The 23,772-nt window shown below is 42.8% G+C and overlaps 3 protein-coding genes across 3 annotated transcripts in view; 2 read left to right on the top strand and 1 right to left on the bottom strand.

Annotated features, from left to right (window-relative positions):
• Positions 1-644: 644 nt before the first annotated feature.
• Positions 645-4,283, top strand: LOC106655943 (ankyrin-1-like). The gene has a single exon (XM_014376552.2). It carries the CDS (start codon positions 645-647, stop codon positions 4,281-4,283), a length of 3,639 nt encoding a protein of 1,212 aa, XP_014232038.2.
• Positions 4,284-8,923: 4,640 nt separating this feature from the next.
• Positions 8,924-10,312, bottom strand: LOC106655942. The gene is made up of 2 exons (XM_014376551.2): positions 9,550-10,312; positions 8,924-9,476 (listed from the first exon to the last, which is right to left on the bottom strand). The coding sequence occupies exons 1-2, from the start codon at positions 9,567-9,569 to the stop codon at positions 8,924-8,926; spliced, it is 573 nt and encodes a 190-aa protein (XP_014232037.1). The 5' UTR covers positions 9,570-10,312.
• A 9,957-nt stretch (positions 10,313-20,269) lies between these two features.
• LOC106656217 (myb-like protein AA) overlaps positions 20,270-23,772 on the top strand; it is a 272,177-nt gene continuing 268,674 nt past the window's right edge. Inside the window, exon 1 of the mRNA XM_023461899.1 lies at positions 20,270-20,353. The gene's annotated coding sequence lies outside the window, so the exon portion shown is untranslated. The remainder of the gene's footprint in view (positions 20,354-23,772) is intronic.

Genomic DNA, 23,772 nt, shown 5'->3' with positions numbered 1-23,772 from the left:
TGTTAAATTCTATTTTTAATATTCATAAAGACGTTAAACATCTTACAGCTGTTCTTATACAGCTGATTTTGTTTCCTATGTAATTTTAATCGATTTTAATAAAACTGATTTTTCGATTTATTCTGTAGTCAATACCTTCCGATTAATTGTGATTTCGTTTTTTTTTACATTTTTTTACTTTTTCCATGTAACTTTAATGAGCTTGAATTCATAGGGACTTCATCTCTCTAATTATAGGTAAACAAATGTAATAAAAAGTAAAAAAGTGTAGAAAAACGTATCACATGTCCGAAATCGTTAGTAATCTTACATTTTTTTACACTTTTCTACTTTTTATTACAGTTCACAACATTATTATGGACTTTATTCAAAAAAAAATTTCCGTTGGAGTATATTTTTTCTCTGTGTAGTGAGCGATGCTCAGCGCCCACTTTCTAACTGCCTAACTTTCACTTTCATCTTGAGAAGGCATCAAGCTTCAATATCTAATAGCAGCTAAGCAGTTCAACTCCGCGTGTCTAGTCGTTCAGATCGTGTTACGAATACATACCGTAAAAGAGGTCTCATCGCCACGTGTTTTTTAAATTAGTAAAAAAAATTGAAATTTGTAATTTTTTTTTTGTTGTTTGTGAGTGCGTATAAACATGTCCAAAAGCGAATCCAGTGTGAGCTATAATAATAAAAAAAAATTAGAAGTGTACGGATACTTGTCGAAAAATGTGAAGTGGGAGATTCAAGAGGATCGACGTGAATTTCTTTATCTACTCGATACCGTCGTCAAAAATTGGAAAGGTCAACTTCCAAATCTTCCAGACTTCTTCCAAAAAGAAGTGATTTATTGGCTTTTGATAGAGTCCGTCACAGACACAGACGAAGACGACATCGAGACACCGGGGAAACGATTCATAGATTTTGTGGCTCGCAGCGGCTACAAAGACGACCCCTACGCAGATAAAGACGGCGAGCCACTGTTGCGTCGCACCACGCCGGTGCATCATGCGGCTAAGCAGGGTACCAATTACGCCATAATCTCTGATCTCTTTAAAATCTACGACAAACTCGACGTAAATTACATGGACGAAGATGGATTAACGCATTTTCAAGTAGCCTGCTTGTATGGTCTCGACACCGTCGTCGAAAAATTCCTCGAACTCGGGCAAGATCCCAACGGCCTCTCTCGAGACACGGCAGCGAGATACGCTCACCCGCCGCTTTACTTGGCTCTAGACAACGGCCATGGGACGGTAGCCGAATCGCTGCTGAGAAGAGGCGCCGATCTGTCGAGAGCCAGTGCGGAAGGATCGACTCCCGTGCACTTGGTTTGCAACAACAATTACGACGATGCCTTCCTCGAGCTATTTTTCGAGATCTGCGAGGAGAAACATCTGACGCTGCAGGTCAACACCGTACACCCCGATGGTTATTTACCGTTGGATTATGCTCTGATGTTCAGAAACAAGAAACTGATGGAATTGCTGTTGAGACACGGCGCGAATCCGAATTTGTGCAACAAATACGGACAAACTGCGGTGCACTTCGTATGCGACAACGACGACAAGTACGACGGCGAGTATAAGTTCTTTGAGAAATTTTTCGCCATCAACGACGAACTCGGTAACACGATCCAGGTCAATGTTAAAAACGTACAGGGCGACACACCATTGATCTTGGCTATGAAGAGTGGCATGATAAATGCAGTCGAACAGTTGCTGAGAAGGGGTGCCGACCCTAACTTGTCCGATCGTGACGGATTTACCCCTCTGCACTTCGTTTCTACGTATGACATGGCGGAGACATTCTTCAAAATCAACAAAGAGTTAGATCAGACGTTGCAGATCAACGTCCGGAACAATTGGATCGAAACACCGTTGCATCGGGTATTGTACAGAAAGCTCAATAAAAGTGTGGCCGAACTGCTGCTGAGGTGGGGCGCCGATCCTCATCTAGTCAACGACGACGGAGAGACTTGTTTGCATATTATTTGCAGGAGCGACTGGAACGAAGAAAACATGGCGAAGATGTTATTTGAGGTCTGCGACGAGAAACATCTGACGGTCCAGGTCGATGTTCGGGACAACGAGGGTCAGACTGCGCTGCACGCGGCAATACACAAAGGCAGCGTAAACTTGGTAGAAATGCTGCTAAGAAGAGGCGCCGATCCTAATATTGCTGACGAGAAAGGATCGACTCCTTTGCACTATGGTTGCATGAGAGACGTCGATGACGATAACTTGGTGAAACGATTTTTCGAGATCGGTGAACAATTCGATAAACCGGTCCAGGTCGACGCTCGGGACAAGGATGGTAAGGCACCGTTGCACGTGGCGATACACAAAGGCAACGCAAACTTGGTCGAATTTTTGCTAAGAAGAGGCGCTCATCCGAATTCAGCCGATAATAAGAAAGTTACTCCTTTGCACGCAATATGCGAGAGAAAAAACGGCGACGATGGCTTGGCGAGGAGATTTTTCGAGATCAACGACGAATTGAATCAGCCGGTGGAGGTCGACGCCAAGAACGACGAGGGATCGACGCCGCTACACTTGGCTCTGTCCCACGGATGCAAGAAACTGAACGAACTGCTGTTGAGAAGACAGGCCGATCCAAATTCGGCCGCCGAGAACGGATTCACTCCTCTGCACGTCATATGTCAGAGAGAAGACGACGACGTTGACTTGGTGCAGAGATTTTTCGACATCAACGACGAGCTCGATCGGACGGTGCAGCTAGATGCCCGAGACAGCGAGGAGAACACACCGTTGCACTTGGCTTTGGATTGCGGTCACGAGCAAATAGCCGAATGGCTGCTGAGAAGAGGAGCGAGTCCAAATTTAGCCAACGCGCAAGGATCGACACCGCTGCACTCGATCAGCGCGGGAAAGAAGGACTACGCCGACTTGTTGAGGACGTTTTTCGAGATCAGCGACGAGCAGAATCGAGCGGTCGAGGTCGACGCCAGAAACAAGCGGGGTGAAACGCCGCTGCACGGCGCTATAAGACACGGACACAAGAAGGTGTTTGAATTACTGCTCAGAAAAGACGCCGATCCGAATCTGGCCGATAAGCTTGGATGGACAGCTCTGCACACGATTTGCATGGCCGACGTCGATAACGGCTGGGCGAAGATGTTGTTTGAAATCAGCGAGGAAAATAATCGAGAGGTGCAGATCGATGTTCAGTGCAAGCACAACTTCACGCCACTACACCTTGCACTGATGAAAGGGCGGAAGCTCAGGGCGGTGGCGGAATTGCTGCTGAGAAAGGGCGCCGCTACGAATTTAGTCGATTGGAAGAGGTCGACTCCTCTGCACACTGTTTGCAAGTCCGCCGATGACGAGGACCTCGTGAGGATGTTGATCGAGATCGGCAACGAAGAAAATAATCCGGTCGACATCGACGCCCGGGATATCTCAGGCCGGACGCCGCTACACTTGGCCCTGGCCGAAAGACACTGTAGGGTGGTCGAGTATCTGCTGAAATTAGGCGCCGACCCCGACTTGCCAGACGAGGACGACTTCTCACCGTTGCACGTTATCAGCAAGGATCTTTACGACGACGCTGAATTGCTCGAGCTGTTTTTCGACGCCAGCAAAGAGGCCGATCGGACGGTGCAAATCGATGTCCAAGACAAGAAGGGACGAACGCCTTTACAATGGGCCGTGGCGGATTTTTCCCTGGATAAGGTCGATGTATTCCTGGATCGGGGCGCTGATCTGTCCAGCTTCGTTTTTCCCAGTAAGGGCCATCTCATCGAGAGATTTCGATGGGTACGTGCGATAGAATTATCGCTGGCGTCGAAAATTGTGGCCGTCGTTGAGCGTCTCGAGAAAAGAGGATACGAATTTGACCGCAGCGACGCCCTGAATATCATGAATTTGTTCGCCGAGAACGGATTGTTCGAGAAGTCAGTGGATCTCGACGAATATTGGTACGACGACGAAGAATTTGTGAGCAAATCGAAAGAGATAATGGTGATTCCTAGTCTGTCGCTTCACGACCTTATTCGATTGAGACCGGAAGAGGCGGCGAAACAACTGGAACACGAGAATTATATCGAGTTGGCGCGTTCGGACAAATTGTCGGACCTTTCCGAAGGCCACAGGGAGCTTTGCGTTCGGCATCTCTGCGAAAAACTGTCGAGAGGATTTTTCTGGCCATGGGCACTAGATGCGTTGTATGAACTGCAAAGCTGCCAGTTACCGGTTCTCTGCTGTGAAATAATCATTGCGGAGCTAAAGAACGAGGATTTATATAATATTTGCTTGGCATGCATACTTGCATAGGCGATAGCTCGCGGCGACTTTTTTGTTATCGTAACTATGTAGATAACGAAAAATTATAAACGGTATCGAAAAATTGTAAATAATTGTAAAATTGTAACGGATTTCTTGAAATCAAAACCTTACAATAACATCGATTCATAAGTTTAGAAACAATAACAGTAATTAAACTCGTATGGATCTCAAAGGTCTCTTTGTTGGACAGTGAATATTACAATTATCCATGTAAATAAAAAGCAAATTGTAATAATAGTTATAAGTTTTCTCAATTCCTCGTGTAATTTTTTGTACATTTTTAAGATCAATAAAATTTAATGAATGAATAAAAAAATGAATTATGATTTTTTCATTGATTAATTCACAATTCTCGAATTGAAATCTTACATCATATAGCTATTAAATAACAAATACAACTAGACGTTTAAAACACGCTCCGCGCGTGTATTTTCTTTGTCTCTGTGTAAAATATAAATGAAAAAGAACATATAGGAGAGATGCAGTATATAAAATTCATGATTATAAAAAGTTATGCACACTTACAAAATTAATTTTTTGGCATTTCTCCCTTCTAATCGGCTCTTGCGTTTAGTGGCCAAATTTGCATCTCTTTTTACTTCAGTCAGAAGTTTTTAGTTTTTTCGCCACGATTGCGCATTCGGATTGGGTTAAAACTGTGGATCTGGTGGCATACAGACCGATACTAAAAGTTAGCGGCGTTGGTTCATCCAGATTCATCAGCTACTAAAACAGCTGATTGTAGCCGAAAATGTAAAAAAGGGTTTTGGTATTTTTTTACTTGGTAAGAATGGACTCTACAAAAAAATGTTATAGAACAAAAAGTGCTTAGAATTGATCAAGAAACACGCATGACTTTTTTCAGATTTTTTCGGATGATTCGGGATTTTTTTGGATATGGCTATTTTATAAAAATGGTAATGGTTAAACAATTATGTAAACAATTATGTAAAAACATAATGCTATGAAATTTTTGTTCAAATTTCATTTTTTAGTTGGCAATATAATGTAAACATTGCACGTGTATATTTGCCTTTACGCCGGCAAAATATCGGAGAATCAATGGCCAATATATTGCAAGTATAAATGGCTAGTATATGGCACTTATATTGCAAATTGTTTTGATTTTTACGTGGGACTGTAGCAACTTGCAATTTTAATTGAAAACTCCAGAGTAAGTCGTATTTATAAATCCTGGTCATTTCCGTGACTCGATGAGGAATGACTCGAACTCTGCGCTGAACTCGTATGTGTGCAATGGTTGCGCGGTGCTATACACTCGCACAAAAACACACGCACACATAAAATAATGGGTCCTGGCCATGCTATACGAGCGTTGCGATTCCAATGCTATATATAAACAGTAGTAGTGATACATCAGTCGCAGCAAAGTATGCAAATGTAATGGCTTTTGTATTACATACGTATAGGAGCTGAACGAGAGAGAAAGATAGAAATAGTATACAGGCCGTAGCGTAACGAGCGCCGCGCCTATTACAACACGGTCTCCGCTGTAAAAACAAATTCGACAACAAAGCGCAAAGTGCGCAGCGAACATCCTCCTATATGCATACACGCGTGTACGCACATCATACGTACAATATCGCGTATTGTCTCGAGGGGTTGTTTCGCGCAAGGAGCCTACTTATATAAAGCGAGCAGAGCGATGGCTATATGGTATCGTACGCGTGTATGCGTGTGCAGCACGATGTCGCGGGTGGCCAACCCCCCGCAGGTTTTCTAAGGAACCGCGCGCTTGCTCGGCGCAGCACACAGCGGCTGATATTGCTCATCCCTCGGCGGTATACATTTTTTCACATGTATACGTAAGCGCGCCACGATTCGATGATTGCGAGCAGAGAGAAAGAGCAAAAGAAGGGGAAGAGAATAGACGGATTCGGGCTTAGTCACGCGGGTAAGTTTCGCGAAGAGAATCGCTTGCCTCGTGTGCTGCTGCTGCAGTGAGTCACTCGTCGTAATACATCGGCAAGCGAGCAGCAACAGCAACTCTCGTACGTATTATAGTTACTGCTATACCATATACCAGCGGAGCTCCGAAATTGCGATCGATCGCACGCGCGCGAGCTCCGAGTCACCCTTTGATTGGGGCAAAGACCGCACTGCGACGATGCGTGAGTCGTCGTAGTCGTCGTAGTCGAGGTTGCTGCTTTTTGTCGCTGTATACACCAGGCACGCAGGCACGAGACAGCAGCTCTCCTTCCCCGTGCGCCCAGAGTACACACACATACATATAACGGCGCATGTGTATTATCGCAGACGCGCGCGGTTTGTATAGAAACATTTACGAGCGATCGCGACTGGCGTATTACCGAACGTTCGACGACGAAGACGACGATCGACGGTATACGAGCTTCGAACTAGCAAGAAAGTCCCTTGTACACATGACGTAACCGAGTTATACCGATCGCCGTGCGCAGCAGCGCAAACCCGGAGTCGCGAGTTTACCCTCCTCCTATAGCATCGTTTTGAGGATGCACGGCAATTTTATATATACTTGATATTCCAGCCACGGGTACATGCTCTATCGAATAAACCACGGGTACCAAAACTGACCAGAGATGAAAACCTCCACATACGTGGTATCGGACCCAAGACGGTTACGAGACACAATTTTGTTTGTTTTCGGGGGGGGGGGGGGCGCCGAAAGTCAAGTCTCGATAGACGATTGCTAACGTCCAATTCGTATGCCGACGTATTACATAAGTTTTTTGCGTTGCGCAACGCGTGGATCCTACATCCCGTGACCTTTTTAGTCTGTTCGAAAAATTCCTTCACACCCCCACGCTTGTAACTTTCCCTTGCAGGGCGTTTAGGCGCATGACCCGCGCTGCAGTTAGTCGCGCTGCGGAACTCGCGGCGCAGGATTACATTATAATACTCCGTTCGAGAAAGGAATGTGTCAGGCAAAGGATAACGTTGGCGCACCGGTTGAGGCATTACACGCGCGAGATGCGTACGTCTGATACTCACTTTATGGCTTATCGTAAATTATTTGCTAATCTGCCTCGCGAGATCTCTCGTCGTACTCGACTGTATAGCTGCTGCGTGGCGAGGCGACCGTATGTAAGTACGTGTACGTATACGTACGGTACGGTATACGGTACGGCCATGCGTTAGCCTAGCCGAGGCACAAGATGTTATTACCCCGCGTGCCGTAATGTGGGCCATACGATCGCAGCAGTGCTATATAGCATAGCTCCTCGAGACTGCTGTGCAATACGCACTTACTTTGATACATTACGTACCTTGTACATGCAGGAGGCGCACGAGCCGGGCCTTGAGATTCTCGCTCTCTCTCTCTGCCCGACGAGATAAAACTCGCATTTAGCCCGATAAACTGACGTATTTATGGCGACGAATGATTTGTTTTTATGAAATCGAAACACATACACATTCGCTCGTTCCCTTTCAGCCGCGCGCGTATACCGACTTTGTGCGTACGTATTACGGCTTCGTATTCATATAACCGACAAAATCCGTGTGCACGTGTGTATATATGTATCGGTAAGAATCCTCGACCAATGGATTTTCGTATATAAAGTATAGTTATACACCGTAGCGTATATCGAAGGTTATTTATTGGATGAGTCCTGCGGAGCAAGGCCACTTTTTTTCATTTTGCGCTGCGCGTACATGCGGATCGCGCACGAGCTGCCGAGCTTAAAACTCCACTTGTACCGCGTATAGAGCCGTTTTTCGGAATCGCGTTACGCGAGCTTGCGACGCGGTGCGGCTTAAATACGGATCCGATACGCGTATATGTAACGACTGATTTTCAGTGAAATCGAACGGACAAGAAAATTTTTTCTCGGCTGCGATGAAAAATTTGTTTTTAATTTCACACGTGTCTCGGAATTTTAATATAATAATTGGAACCTGCGATAACCCATTTTCATTAAAAATGTCCATATTATATAAGAATATCAGCGGAAACGATGTATTATACAGCTGCTCAAGTTTATCAGAGCAATAGATTATTTTATAAAACAATTTATAGCTGTACTGTGTACAAAAAATCAAGTGTTATCGAATACGTGATAGTGTGTTCATAGTTTTTTTTTTTTAATTTACTATACTTTAAAGAGGTGGGTGAAGCATGTAATTATAATAATTATATCGTGGAAAGATTTAAATCAAACCACATTTCGATGCTTATTTAATACACCGTGATATCTTTAATAAATACTAATTGCAACAATTCAAGATAAACCTCGATCATTTTACTATTTAAATTTAATCGCAAACGTTGAAACTATCTAATTATTGTATCTTCTGAGATGAGTTTCGAGAAGGTTCAAAAATTAAGAAAAAATCAAGCAATAATCGTTCCTCTGTTCAAAAGTTCTCTCAATTATAAATTACATACAAAGTAATAAAAACGATAATAGCAGTTCTTTATCTAATTATTAATCGTTATATGTACCCAATACGATAAACGATTTTAAAGTTATTTCATCAAGTAGCTTTTAAAAAAAAGTATTAAAAAATAAATAGGTTAATAAAAGCCATAAATTCATTCTAATTTTCAACAAATTGTGCATGTCGAAAACCATCAAATAATTTATTCAACAACTTAATACTAAAATTAACAAAAACTTATCATACTATTATACGTTTATAATAATTGGAAGCTTATCAAATGCGCTTATAAAGTCTTGTGGATGCAACGAACCAATATAAGCATGTAAATGAGACAATATGTCCCAGAATTTCGCGTTATTCCACGCTATTGGCCACTTTATATTCTTTGCGAGACGAAATATCATATAGGCATAATCATGACCCCCCACGGAATGTTGACGTAATTTAGTCAAAATATCATCGGTGTACTCAAAAAAAAGAAGTTTCAAGCGAATCTCGTTATTTATTATTTCTTCTTCACTCAAATTTTCTCGTGGTATGTATTCGAACATATCTTTTGGTTCAACGACATCTTTTGAGAGCTTGTAGTAGAGAATAGGCTGCTTTTCCGGTTGGTCCTCGTACTTATCAATCAATTCTTTATACAAATCTGATATCGAATCTATCCCCTGTACAATCGGGTAATCCTCACTGTTTTTATCAGAGAGCGCCTTATTTCTCCAATCAACCATCCTGTCCCAAACAGGAAAATAGAAGTTGGAGTCTGAGGCGACTAGTACGCAGGTGGCAAGCAAGAGACTACGATGTGACAAAATGCATTATTAACTCGTGCGAGATTCGAAATTTCGTTGTAAATTAAAAAAGTACTTACAAAACGGCGAAACTCTTCATAGTCCTATTAGTTCTGTGTCTCGAAAAAGAATGACCGATAGATGATTCAGGAAAGAGGTTTATATAGACAAATCGAAATCAAAAATCTCATTAGTCACACTCCCGTAAGTACAACAGTACCCAACATCCGTTGTCAATATTGACCATGAATCTAGTTATAGGGCCTTTCCGTCGGATAAGATATTTCACTTCCGATACTTTCTTGCTTAAAATTACTAATAATGTCTATAACTACTAGTATGGATATAATTTACTAGTAATATCTGCGTTGCGAGATCAATGAAACACCTAAACTTACCGGTCTTTTAAAAAAGTTTGTTATCGCTACATGTCTTGATGTGCACAGTAATTAAGAAGATATGAATGTATCACATTGAAAAAGAATACGATTCAAAAAATTTAGAGTCGCGATACAGACAGTTATATAAAAAAAAGGTGCAGACAATATGATAAACTCATTGAAAAAAACGATGAGTTACGTGCAAGACTCGTCAAATCGAATAAAAACGCACGACACGAATCGTGCGTATAAACGCGCGTTCAAAGTGAATTTTATCCTGCAATCGAAAATTCATTAGCAGGGAGAGGAGATAAAGAGATAGAACCGGAGATAGCTTCGGCTGAGCAAATCTAACTTAAATTTTGTGCACACAGAGGACTAAGACGACGACGAGGAATCGCGCAACGCTTACTACTACCTATTGCTGGGGGGGTTGAAGGAAAATCAAAGACTAAATAAACCACGGGCGATTGATCAAAAGCAATCTCTAGCTCGACTACGACTTGTTTTGCCGTCGGATTAGCCGTTTATATATATTATATACAATCTGTATACACGTAAGAAAGAAAAAGACGTGCGCGAGGAACGGTACAGCGCACAGATCGGCATCGTGGCATGTGTGCGTACATATACCATTGTACCGTAGTACACACAGACGCATACGCTACAATGTGACGTACGTCTATATATTGCGGGGCACGTGTCTCGCGATTGTGTGTGTATATATATAGCTGCGCTGCTTCTGCTGTCTCCGCATCAAGCCAACCCCCTCGAGCGCTCGAACTTACATATACGGACTAGATATCCACACACAAAGACGCTCATCCTGGCATCATAGACGCGAGCATAGAAAAAGACAAAAAAAATGCCAGCAGTCGTCACACGCAGTATAGTTGTGCGCGGGTGACAAAAAGTATTATAGTCGTATCTGGTGTCGCTCTGCACAGAGCAGCAGTATGCGACGAACGATAAATAAAAGTGCGAGCCGATGACGGGACGACGCGCGATCCCGCGACGAAAAAAAAAGGAACTGTAGCGACGAGAGAAAGGAATTAAAAGAATAGGAAGAAGCCGTGACTGCAGCAGCACGCGAGCGAGAAAAGCTGTCGCGCGCCACAACTATACGTATAAAGAGCTCGCTCGGCCGTATAGCACACACACTTTCATTATTATTCATGCATGCATGCGCGGCGTATATACGCCACCGTATAGAGCGCGGACGTCGTGTTCGCGCGTGCGAGCTCGAGTATATAAGCGAGCCCCGGCCCTATTACCAGCGCTGCTTCGCGAGTTCGCGAACACGACGCGACTTAATCATCGGACGCACACACACGACACGCGGCTCGTTTGTATATACATACTTTACGAGTACTCTTCGCGACCGAATGTGCCGTTATTGCTCGTTACAATGCGTGAGTGTGTGTGTGTGTGTGTGTGTGTGTGTGTGTGTGTGTGTGTGTGCAAGTACCGCACGGGAATGTGCGTGTGCACATTCGATGCTATATGTGTGTAAGTCGCGCGGGGATGCAGTCCGACTGCAGTGGTACATATAGTACATATATACGCGTACGCTATATACATTTGTCGCCAAACGAGCGTACGTATAGAGAAAGATGGCTTATCCTGCACTCACCTACGCTACGTACGGTATATAAAAATGCCGCGCATTCGCGTCGAGGCTCGCGTGTTTCGCGTCTGCCTCTTTTTTTGCCTCTTTCCTCTTTATATATACTTCTTTTTTATAACTGTCCGTGCCTCCGTGCGCTGCGTGTCGACGCTTAATCAGTCCGTATATGCAGAATACCTCCGCGTGCTTTTGCAGCTGCGATTTTTAAGAGCTGCCTACTGCTGTTGCTGCAGTATTATATATCGCGACGTTTTTTCTCCGAGTGCGTATGCACCGCGGAGACGCCAAACTGCCGCTTTTGAATGATATTCTTTTTCATTTTATTCGCTTCGCGCTAATGCACTTTGAATGCTTTTTCAGCGGGAAATATGAAGTATACCGAGATTCAAGATAAAGCTCGAGAATTATGCTGCATATGCTAATCTGCGCGCACGCGAATCATATTTACGCGTACGACCATCAATAGACATTTCAGATCTTGAGTGGATAATGGTTAACTTATACAGCTGAGTAGTTATATTCGTCCACAAAAAAGCTTCACATTTTATTACAGTTTCAGTCGTTTTGACTCATTTAGGCCCCGTTTAAAACGCAAAAAAAAGTCGCCAAATTATATTAAAAAAGTCTATTTCCACTTAGCTTTCTTCAAGTGCAAGAGCTTTCACAAATTAGAGTTCGATAGGATTAACAAAGGCATTAAGAAGCTGTTAAGAGCACGAGCTTGACCGATTCAACAATTTGCAGCTAGAGCTTTCGAAATCTGCATTATGTTTAATTTAGAAGAAGGAGTCTGAGCGCCGTAAATAATAGGAGCCACGCGCACCACTGCCACCGCGCTGTTGCTTCAGCGAAGCCACGAGGGTGAGCTCGCACACGCGCGTGCGTGTGTGTCTGTATAAAGCTCTGGAGTCGTTTGCAGCGTACCAGGTATATATACGGTGTGCGTGGGTGCAAAAATCTAGCTTGATAAATTATCAAACGCAATAACGCCACTGTATATATCTCGGTAGCGCGCCGCGGCGGTGCCACCTCTAAACACGCAGCAGCAGTGGCCAACCCGGAGTTTACGAGTCTGGGTGTTGCGCGTTGTACACCTATATATATGCTGCTGCTGCTGCTCGTTGGTTATAAGGTGTATATACCGTGTGTGCGCTGAAGTGAGCTCGAGAGCTAGCCACGCCGCGTGCGTATACCGCACATCGAGCTCGGGCGCCCGAGTGTGCGGCGCGGTGGTCGCTTCGCTCGCTCGCTCGGCCGCGAACGAATAATTTTCCGTGGTGCCTCTCGGTATATATACAGCGACTGCAACGGACTGTACTGGCTCTCTCTCACTCTCTCTCTCTATCTATATCTCTGGCTTCGCTCGCGGTGGTCTTGAGAGCGAGCAAAGTAGAGAGAAGATAGAAAGAGAGAGAGAGGAAGATCTTGCGGAAAAGCTAGGATATACACACGTATATAACGTGTATACGAAATTCAGCCAGGATACCGCACGCGTATACACACAGGAGGAATATTGCGGTCCACTCGGTCGAGTAAGTATACTCGCTTTTGCCCTCGCCGCCTCCCCCTTCTGCTCCGACGGGGGTAACTATACACCTATATAGTCTGTGTGTATAGTACGCCTCTCTATATTGCAGTGCGAGCAACAGCGTGGCTTGTTATCTCGTTCTTCTCTGCGCGTACGTATGTATGTGTGTGTGTGCGTGTACATATATATCGCACCCCCTGCGCTCCGCTGCCGCATCCACTCCATATACAGTCTCTACAACGCACACTACACATACACATAAATACAAATACAGGAACTGCGAGAGAGAGAGAGAGAGAGAAAGCAGGTTTTGGGCGAAAATAGCTGTGGAGCATTGCTGCCGTGCCGAAGGCATCGTGCGTAGTTCACGAGGCTCCGAGCCTCGATTCATCGGCTCATCTCGTATAGCTGCTTTTCTGATGCTTCCCTCCCTCTTTTCCCTTCGGATCGCGGCGATTCTCCTTCGTTTTACAAAGGATTCGAGCGTACAGGTCATCCTCGTACTCCCTGACTCTTTGAGTACAAGTATATGCGGGGGGGAATATGTATAACCTGTTCAGCGATCGTCTCATCCCCTGCGAACATTTATCTACGCGTCTTACGATACGTAAGTTTCGCTATAAGATAAAATCTCGGCAAGATTTTTCCGTACTCTGTGTGTACACTGGGGAAAGTATTAATATTAAAATTTATTTAAAAATAAATTTAATTTTCAAAAACCCGCTTCGAAGTTAATAGAGCTTTTAGAGATGTCTAATAATATCGAAACAAAAAAAATTTCAATTTCACAAACACGGATTCACTAGCCTACCCAACGAGCCATAAGACGTTACATACATCAAAAAATCACGGAATTATTCAGGATACTTTGAAGAAAAAATTATATACAATTATATTCACATTGTCACTTGCAGAATTATAGAAAAAAGGTACTCGCCATCTAGCGGTAGCAGGTGGCCTCAATCATAGTTGAATTTTTGTAAATTTTTGTACCATCAACGCCAAAAAATAAATCAGTATTCAAACATTAATTTCCGATCAAAAATGCTTTCATTTGGATTTAGAATTAATTTAGTTGGTATTATGATTAAAAATAATGTATTTGATTGCACATTCATGCCTTTTTCGTGCAGTTTATATAAAAAAATTAACCAGTACCGACACACTATTGGTCAATTCATTTCACGAAAGAAAGGTTTTTTACTTTTAATGTTTGATAATTTTCATTAAATTTGCATTAAATTTTAGATTTTTTTTAATCGTGTATGTTATCCGATGTTGTCCTTTATCTTCAAATAGTATATTTTGTAACAAGTGCGCGAAGCAGTTGACTCATCCAGGAGTTGTTTTCACCCGAGCGTAGCGAGGGTGCAAAGACTCCTGGATGAGTCAACTTCCTCGCGGACTAGTTGCAAACGATATTTTTTAACTCTGCTTGCGAGAAACTAGGGTTTTCTGACGCTTTAAGGTTAGAAAACCCGTGTTTTGCGCACGCAGTGTTAAAAATATATAAATTGAACGTCTTTTTAAGACTTTTTCAGATTCGGTTTTTACATCTTTTATCTTCAAACTTACGTTGGGCTTACTTTAAAGAAAATTCTCATGGACCTCTTCAATCAATTTTTTGCAATTGAATCTTCTCACAGAAACACAATCAGCATTCGTAGCAAGCAGGCGATGGTGCAGCCACGACGAACGAGCTCTGACATAATGTGCCTCGATGCAGCCGAATAAAGAGCCGCACGCGAACCAGATACATCGAACCTCGCGCGCCGATACCGGTATATCCGCACTATAAGCGCTTGCATTGGTATTATTAAATGCAACGAGTAAAAAAAATCGAGGCAACTTGTTCGTGTTCGCAAGCGTGTCCAAGGAATATAATTCAATCCGGTAGTGCGTGATTGTGACTCGCTCGGATGAAGCTGCAGAGTGACTTATCGATGGTCTTTATAGATGTATCTATGAATGCGAAAAGCAACAGGGCTAGACGCACAGCTCGAGGTGCAGCGAGTGGAGACGAATAACAATACCTGCGTACATATAGTCGTCGAGCGACTTTCTGCAAACGACAGAGACAGAGAGACGAGCTTCCAAGGAGCCGTGCAAGAAGATTCGCTACGGCATCATCCCATAGTACACGGCGAATGTGTATTATATATCTGCGCAAGGGATGTTCTGCAGAATCATCTTCTTTATGCTAATAGGTATAGACTTACCGTAGAGCCGAGAAGCCCCCTACCGGCGCTCAGGGGGCTATGACCTCTATACACTACATAGCGAAAAAACGCCACTTATTACACTTCTTGTTTACGTCTGTAGCCTATAGCTGTGCGCGGCTGCGGCTACAGGTGTACTTCCTCGCTCTCGTGTTATGATGCTCAGGCCTTTGCCGTGTATACAATTGTCGAGAAGAGTCTATGGGCTCGAACCGCTGCCTCTTGAGAAGCTGTCAGTGAACAATAAAGGAATTCGAATGTATTGATTTTCGGGGCAGTCCCGAGAAATTGTGCGTGCAGCCACCATCTGCTTAGAGTTTGTATTTGTGTCGTAATTACTTTCTTGTACTAGCTTTTCATTTATTTTTAATTGGATGTTTTGAACGAAGTTGTAAAAAATAAGTTAATATGCTTCGTTTCTTCTTGTACTACTCTTAAAACTTTATTTCCTATATAAATTTTTAGAAATGTTCAAATATGAACGCAGTTTATGGTAAAATTATTTTTGAAAACAAGTTTAGCAAAGTCCTCTATACAAATCCATTGGTCTTTGTTATATCTTCACCCCTGGCTATTGCCTTTTTTCACGAAAAATGAAGCACCCAAATACCGCAGCGCATTACATTATCGCACTACGAATCACGAGGACAACGCGTAATCTACGCGCACTTCGAATGAGGTCTCGCACATATACAAAACGCATACGCACACGTAATACACACGTATATATGACGACGACGACGAGGACGACGACGATGCACACCACGATATATAGATTGAGAGTCGCGTAGCGGCGGTGTATCTCGGCGCGCGAGCGGGCATGATAATCCGTTAATTAAACGAGAGGGCACTTTTCGGGCTTGACTCACTGTTGGCCGCCGCCGCCATGCCGTCGCTGTTGCGCAGGATATGCGCTCGTAGCAGTATAGGCGAGTTTCACTATACGTATCGCACGCGCGCGTCGGAGCCGCTATATAGGGTGCCGCGTATATAGAAACGAAAGTGTGCGCAGAGTTGGCGGGTGGCGCGCGCGCGCGTGGACTCGAAGCTCCGGCTTCTACAGCTAGCTCGTCGTGTAATTTTAGCATTTGCAGCAATTTGCCGCGCGATTAATTAACGTCAACGCGTATCAAGCCGCGCGCTACTTCTAGCCAAGTGCAAGCTGTGTAGGTGTATTATATGTGTGTGTGTCTCAGCGTCTGTCTCCACTATATATACCGTAAAGCCCGAGCACGCGTCATTCACTTTGTACGCGTAGTGGAACATCGCAAGCTCGCACTACACACACTACACACACAGTCAGCTATTCACTCGTACAGCATTCGTACATGCATCTAGATTCGTGTGTAAGGTCGGCTCGTGCCGTTGTCTGCGTGATTTCTTTTTAGCACCGCTGCCGCCGTCGCCGTCGCGCTTCAGCCAGGCAGAGGGCTTCAGGGTACTTGTGGATTCCTCGGGCGCAACTGGTACACTCGAGGCTGCTGCTGCTGCTTCTGCTGCTCGAGCTTAGAGCTGGTTGTAGCAAGCAATTACTTTCGCACTCGAAAGTATAAATGCGGCGCCGCGCGACTCTGCAGTTCTGTCTCTCTCTTTCTCTTTCTCTCTCCATGCTTCAGCAGCAGCAGCAGCAGAAGCATTGAGAGCGCCCCATTACAACGGAGACACAGACGAATATAAAATAATTACGCGCGCGCTCGCCGACTCGACTCGATGACATTTGGCCGGCGTTTAATCGAATTTAAACGAAGGGATGAATAAAAGTAATGCGTTTTATATATATACCTGATTAATTATCGCCTGGTGCGAGAAGTGGTGCATGTACATTGCACATACATACTACAGTATACTTATTTCGACAAAGAAAATTGAGCACTATATATAGGGGGGAAGAGAATTCATCCGCATGCAGAGCGAGAGAGGCGCCTCATCCTCGTACTGTAACAATATAAGAGCTAGAAAGCGAGCGAGAAAAATCACAGCGAAAACAACTGCGAGCGTCCACCCACACCGCAGTGCTCTCTATCTCTCTGCGTTATAGCCTGCAGACAGAAAAAAGAAAAGGGCCAGATATGCTTCGGGGATGGTGGTGTGCAAGTGCGGGACACATGAAAAGAGAAAAAGAGAGAGAGCGAGAAAGCACATATATTATATAAGTGCACACTTGCGGCAGTTGGGCAGCTCTCAAACCCGTAAATGGCTTGCTTGCTGCTGCTGGCCACTTGCAAGAGCGCACTGATGAAGTGCAACGTTGACCCGAGGCACTAACAGTGTTCGTTCTCCGCTTCTTCTTCCACCCGCAATGCTCTCTCTTTCTCTCTCGGTAAAGTCCGAGGAGTCGAGCATCTTTGGTGCTCGAGCGTCAACTTTTACTCTCCCCGAAATGTGTTTTTTTTTTACTGCTATATACCTTTTTCTCGCCTTGATGGCACTGTATCTCCGTAGAAGTGTATGTAGCAGCTCGAAAAGAGAGTTAGCGTCTGAAAGAGAGAGAGAGAGAGAGAAAAGCAAGCCCCGTGCTTAAAAGTTCGGCTACTTTTTCGTCTCTATATATAGATACCAATAGCACACGAGCGAGCATGGACGCGTTCGCACGACGACAACGGACCTAAAAAGCGCGCAAGCTCTGCGCTCGCGAGGAAAAAAATCGAGGGAGGACGAGTGTGGCCCAAGTTTCGTACTCATATTATACATGTATTTTGCTACTGATACATTTGCATCAAACAGTGCTTCCATTCGATTTTAGTTTATCAAGTTTTATCGAGGGAAAGGGGGAGAGGAATCAACTTTTTATGCCGCGGGACGCGCGAGGACAGAGATCTTATGAAGTTTTGGCCGGGCTGTAGGCCGTGTCGCGCAACAGCAAAATCGCTACCAAATCGACGCATTTTCTCTCTATATACGTGCCGAGCGCTTTTTCCGCGGGCTCGAGCTTTCCCTGTGGCGAAATTCCACGGCGCTTTTATTCATGCGATGATAAACACTACTATATGCATAGCTCGACGGTCGTGGATGATCCGCAAAGTGCTTATGTAGACGGCACGTCGATATAGGGGATAAAATCGCATATAATACGTATGTATATTATGACGAAAAATCGAGACGCGTCGTTGAGCCGTGAAAATGCGCCTAGTCATCAAGGTTTTCCGTACCAGCGGGCATATGCATAAACCGCGCGCGGCTCTCCGACATATAAATTTCGATTGGCACGTGTGCTCGGCTCGATCGTACAAAGAAACATGCAAAAAAAGCTCTGCTTAATTGAATTAAAGTTGAACTCGACTCGTTTCACCAAATACGGCAGTTGATCGTCGCGTGTATCGTAATACGTATCGGAGATGTTCAACCGATTGAAAGTTCAATCGAAAACTCACGCACATATGGTAAAATTCGTTGTATCGTGTATACGCGTGTATCATCTGAAAATATTTGATAATACGTCGCGGCCAATGTTGTTTAAGTATCATAAGCTCGGGCATTAAAACTCGTTATATTTTCGCGAAATAATGCAAAGTCACAAAAGTTATGCCCTACTTGAGTCGTGTTGCTGTGGCTGCTGCTACTGCTGCTGCTCTGCGTGACGGCACACGCAAAGATGAAATAATAATTAATTCGGAAAAGTAGCTTGTGCCAGAGTATATGCGGTATATATACGCGTGCGAGTGTGCATGCGGAGAAAGATACCGACTCTGGTATTGCTCAAGTTTCGAGGCGGTGGGAGGCAAAGTAGTTCGCAAAGCTCAAAATCATATAAATGCGAACGCAGAGAGTGCAATAAAATTTGTGCGTGACGCGAATAAACATATCTCTCTCTCTCTCTTTCTGTGTCTCGGGCTTGAAACTAAAAAAACATCAAATTTCGAATTGCCGTCGGTGTGCGGTAGGGTACTAGCGTCGTCTTGGTACGTGTGTGTGTGTCTGTGTATGTGTACGTTGCGGCACATCTCGCGCGCGCAATGCGGAGCTTCGTCCTTAGGTATGTATGTATGTATGCAAGCGTGTACACGCCGTACACACGCGACTGACTCTCGCGCGCGTTAATCGTAAATAAGGTGGAGAGGACACTTTACGACTTTTGCCTTCGGTCCCTCGCCTCGCCTTGCCGCTGCCGCGCGCACAAGAGACACACAACTATACGACGACGATGGACGGGGCGGTATCGTCGTCGTCGTCGTCGTCGTCGTCGCAGTACGACGCTTCGCCCCGGAGTTTACTAGGTGGAGAACGAAACAGACGACGTACGTCTCTGGAAGGACTTGGCTCTGTATGTGTATGTATAAATACGACTCTGTGCGGTCCTGTATACTGCAGTAGTACTACTACTACTACTACGCAACTGTACTACTGCACAATCCACCCCCCTCGGTCGCCGCCTGCCGCCGCGCAACTACTTTTACTTCTCGCGCGTGGAAGCCATTACATTGCGACTCGGCAGTTTTTGTTAAAAATTTATTCGCCTCTACTTCTGAGTAAGAGTAATGGGGTCTCCCTCCCCACCTTTTTCGATACAACAGTTTGCGTGTACGTATACGCGCACACTAATTTCATTCTGCTCCCATAAATACCGAAGCGCGTAAACTGAATAGATGCGACGCATTTTTTTGTTGCTACGCAAGTTTGACGATCGAGCATCGAATTCATTGAAAGCATGACGTAGTTTTTTTATTATTTCAGTAATTAGAGTATATCTTTATTTCTTTATTTCAGTATTAAACAGCTCTCTTAAACTATAATTGTACTTTTCATGCATGAAAAGAAATTTAATTAATTATTACCGACAATGATGGATGATCAAAATTATAAAAAATCAAACTAATTTTGCAAAGCTTAACACTTTTTCTTTATAGATCTACTGTTATTTTTTTAGGAGAGTTTGAAATTGCTTTTAATATTTAGTAACAGAGAAATGATGTGGACATTACAACAATATAATTTAATTATTCGCGCATAAACTTTAAACAGCTGATTTATTTTGAAGGAGAGGAGTTTGATGGGATTAATTTACATTGATGAGAAATCAAATCATCCATCGGACCTCTAGTCGTTGCTGCGAACTCGATTGAAACAGTGTGTTTATATTTGTTGTGTTCAGTGTGTGTTATGTGTTGATTGAAAATCAGGGAAAGGAGCAAGGTTAGAGCTATATTTATTATTTTAATTTTAAAAAAGACGATTCGTGACAAATAAATTGTCATTGATGTAATATTTAACACACACTTATTTCATGCAATAAAACTTTCCCAAAAATGTATGCAAACCATCATTATATATTAAAACAAAAATTAAATAAAGCGGATACAGTTTACCTCACACTGTTCAGTGTAATTGAAATTTATCTCACAGAATTTTGAGCTTAGCACACCATGCAATGATAGTTGCAACTAATTATTTGTTGAACTAAGAATAATCTAATCTTCATCCGATCACTCAATATAAAAGTTGTTGCGCGGGATTAGTATAGCTTGGATGGGTCGCCTGAGAATTTCTCGTAACATTGAATTTCATCTATTTTGATAATTTTGTCACCAAATTCTAAATTATTCAATACTTATGAAACATTCCGTTTAAAGTAAAAAACAAAAATAATTGTACATGACAAAATTTAAATACGACTCTTCGCAATTTCGTCAATCAGTTTAACTAGTAAAATGTTGGCATTTATTGACTCGTATGCGTTGACAAGCATAAGTAAACACAAAAGAATTTAATGTAGATAATCATAAGAAAACACGAGCAGGATTGTATATAAGCACACTATAATATTCAACATTCTGCATAATTACTACTATAATTATCATACTTATGAATTTAAATAATAAATGAGTACTATATTTATTATACTTACAAATGATGAATGCAGTCGGGTAGGCAAAACAAAGACGTGCATTGTTTTCACGACTCATCGATTAGTATATTATATTTGCATCGCGTGTCGCGCAACGTTACATGGCTCGTTAACTTGGAAATTATTCGAATACTCGTGCTGTGTACTCGCGCAGCGGGCACAAAGTCAGAGTATATAGCCTAACGAAGTAATGAACACCCCGAGATTTCCCAACCAATCCCTTATTTTATATTAAATTCTTAATCAGGTGTGCGCCGCACGGAAAGTCAAAAGGACATTATTGCATTCGTATGTGTTGTATATAAAGAGAAGCCGAAAATGGCATGAGCGCATATTGGAGTTGGAGCATATTATATCCGGTATACACCGCATGACCTCTAGAAAGCATGAATCTCTCTCTCTCTTTCTGCAGTTCACTACTTCTTGTTAACGATCATTAATGCAGAGCTATGCTTTGCATGTTCAAGCCTTGTTGCGTACAGCTCTTATTTTTTTTTTTTTTCATTTCGCTTGATGTTTCGAGTTCTTCACAATCAGTGAGCGGGAGAGTAAGAGCGAGAGAGAGAGAGAAAGAACGAGGCAGAGACCGTTGTCCAGTGTGCACAGCAGTCGAATTTAATGACCTTCGTTATAGTCGCTGTAGAGCAAAAGCTATATTTTTATACACATGCGCGCACGCGCGTATTTGTGTGTGTGTATGTAGATGTATGCATATGTAAGCACGCGCGAGCGTGTGTAAATTTGTTTTTATTTTTATTTTTGCATACATAACGCTGACTCAGTACGTTGGCTTTCCCATTAATTAAGTTCGAATAATTGCCGAGTGGATCTTGTGAACGGCGAAATTCGCGATTAATCTCTTTCTCATTTTCTGCTCTTTATCCTCGATTAATATAAAAGCCCATCCGCATTAAATACATCGCGCGACCAGGAAATAGTAAACTTTCGCTCCATGTCGAATAGAAATTATGCGTGCGCTTCGTTTCTGCTGCTACTTCCTTCTCTTTCGAACACACAGATATCCACGAGCACACGTGTATAAGCTAAAGAGCTGCGCGCAAACTCGAATTTTTCTGGACGCACTTGAATTCGTCGGGTAAAGGAGTATATATAAAATAGCGCATAAGCCTGGGCCGATCTTCCACGCTTGAATGTTTCAATACATATTAATCTCGATTAAAATCCACTCGATGCTCGCTTGCGCGGCAGAAGATAGAGAGAGAGATTTAAATCTCCGGGCGCTCTATCGTTCGTACATAAAGAGTTGATCTTGGCATCGATATATATCTTGCATTATACGCTGTACACGGCTTCTCATGCGGGGGCCGTAATACCCGCCCCTTTCCGTATATAGTATATGTACAACGACGCTTCATTTAATTCTATTCCGCATCTATGTTCTACGTCGCATTCCGTGGATAGCCGCTACTTATGTTGCTCTTTTTTCTGTTTTTTTTTCTCCTCGGTTATACATCGAAGCAACATCTTAAGTTTTTTCGACTTTTGGCGGTGTGGGGCGAGATACACACTGGCTTCTTTGGTTGCATCAGTTTTTATTCCTTTTTATCGATACTCTTAGCACGATCATTATTCATTAGAGGAAATTCTCCGTATGTTTGTTTGTGGCTGAAAGGAAGCAATAGGGACTTTGCTCAGGGAAAAAACGCGATACAGCGCTTTCCATCGCGCAAATCGTCCAACGATAAAAATGTCCCGTTGAAATAATTGTAAAGATTATCATGAGAATTATCTTGTCCGATCCATACGTTGAGCTCTCTATAGATTACACTTGGTTTTCACGTGCAGTTTACGTGGGTTCCACGTGGAGACTGTATACGTATTTAAAAAATATAGTACAACAACAAGAAATGAATGATTATTTTAAAAAGTATTGAAGAAAGTCGGTGAAATTTGACCTTTTGTCATTTTACATTTAAAAATTTTAATATAATGTTTTTAAGAACACAAAAATCTTTGGAGAATCGTCAAGTGGTTCCTGATTTGATTTGGATGCAGGCGTTTACTCCGTCGTAGTGCTAGACTATAATTTTCTTTGTTTGCTCGCACACACTGGTGATTTATGGAGCACTCCAATCACGTCATGACGGAAAGGAGGGTCAGATTTTGAAATGAATCTTAACAATTTTTAAAATCTTTTTAATTAGTGGTGTATAAAGATCTATTTATTCGATGTTTTTTGTGTTAACTTGAGTTTTTTTTGGAGTACTTGGTTCTAGAAAACCATAAATTCCTCAAAGGAGCTAAGTAAGAATATTAAATTCTTTCAAATATTATAAGGATAATGTATAAACAGATAAATCAGTAGCTTAATTGTAAACAATGTGATAATAAACAATTTTGACATCGGCTCTTAAACACTGATCATGTTTAGGGTAAAAACCAATCAGTTTGAATGTTGTCCTTGCCTACGAAACAAGCCATAACACCAAACAGATACATTTTACTCATTTAATTTGCGTAGAACTAAAAAGAAGGATCAATCGCTTGATTTAGATACCAAAATGGATAATAGTGAGAAAAAGTCCGAGGAAGTTAACTCCGAAAATAATTCAAGTGAACAAGACATTGTTGTTTTTGACAACAAACAAAACGTTAATGATATTTGTCAAGAAAAATTTACACTAGAATCAAGCTTGATAACACACCATCAAGACACGATTCAAAATGATCAGAAAAATTACGCATG

Source organism: Trichogramma pretiosum, unplaced genomic scaffold (assembly GCF_000599845.2).
Source record: "Trichogramma pretiosum strain Unisexual culture from Peru unplaced genomic scaffold, Tpre_2.0 scaffold64, whole genome shotgun sequence".
Lineage (NCBI taxonomy): Eukaryota > Metazoa > Arthropoda > Insecta > Hymenoptera > Trichogrammatidae > Trichogramma > Trichogramma pretiosum.
The sequence above is the reverse complement of the archived record's forward strand: the minus strand, read 5'-3'. Positions and strand labels throughout refer to the sequence as shown.

Coding starts and splice junctions, on each gene's coding strand:
- LOC106655943 (XM_014376552.2), top strand. CDS start 645: ATGTCCAAAAGCGAATCCAGTGTGAGCTATAATAATAAAAAAAAATTA.
- LOC106655942 (XM_014376551.2), bottom strand. CDS start 9,569: ATGAAGAGTTTCGCCGTTTT. Junction 9,477..9,549: donor ATGAAGAGTTTCGCCGTTTT/GTAAGTACTTTT, acceptor GTCACATCGTAG/TCTCTTGCTTGCCACCTGCG.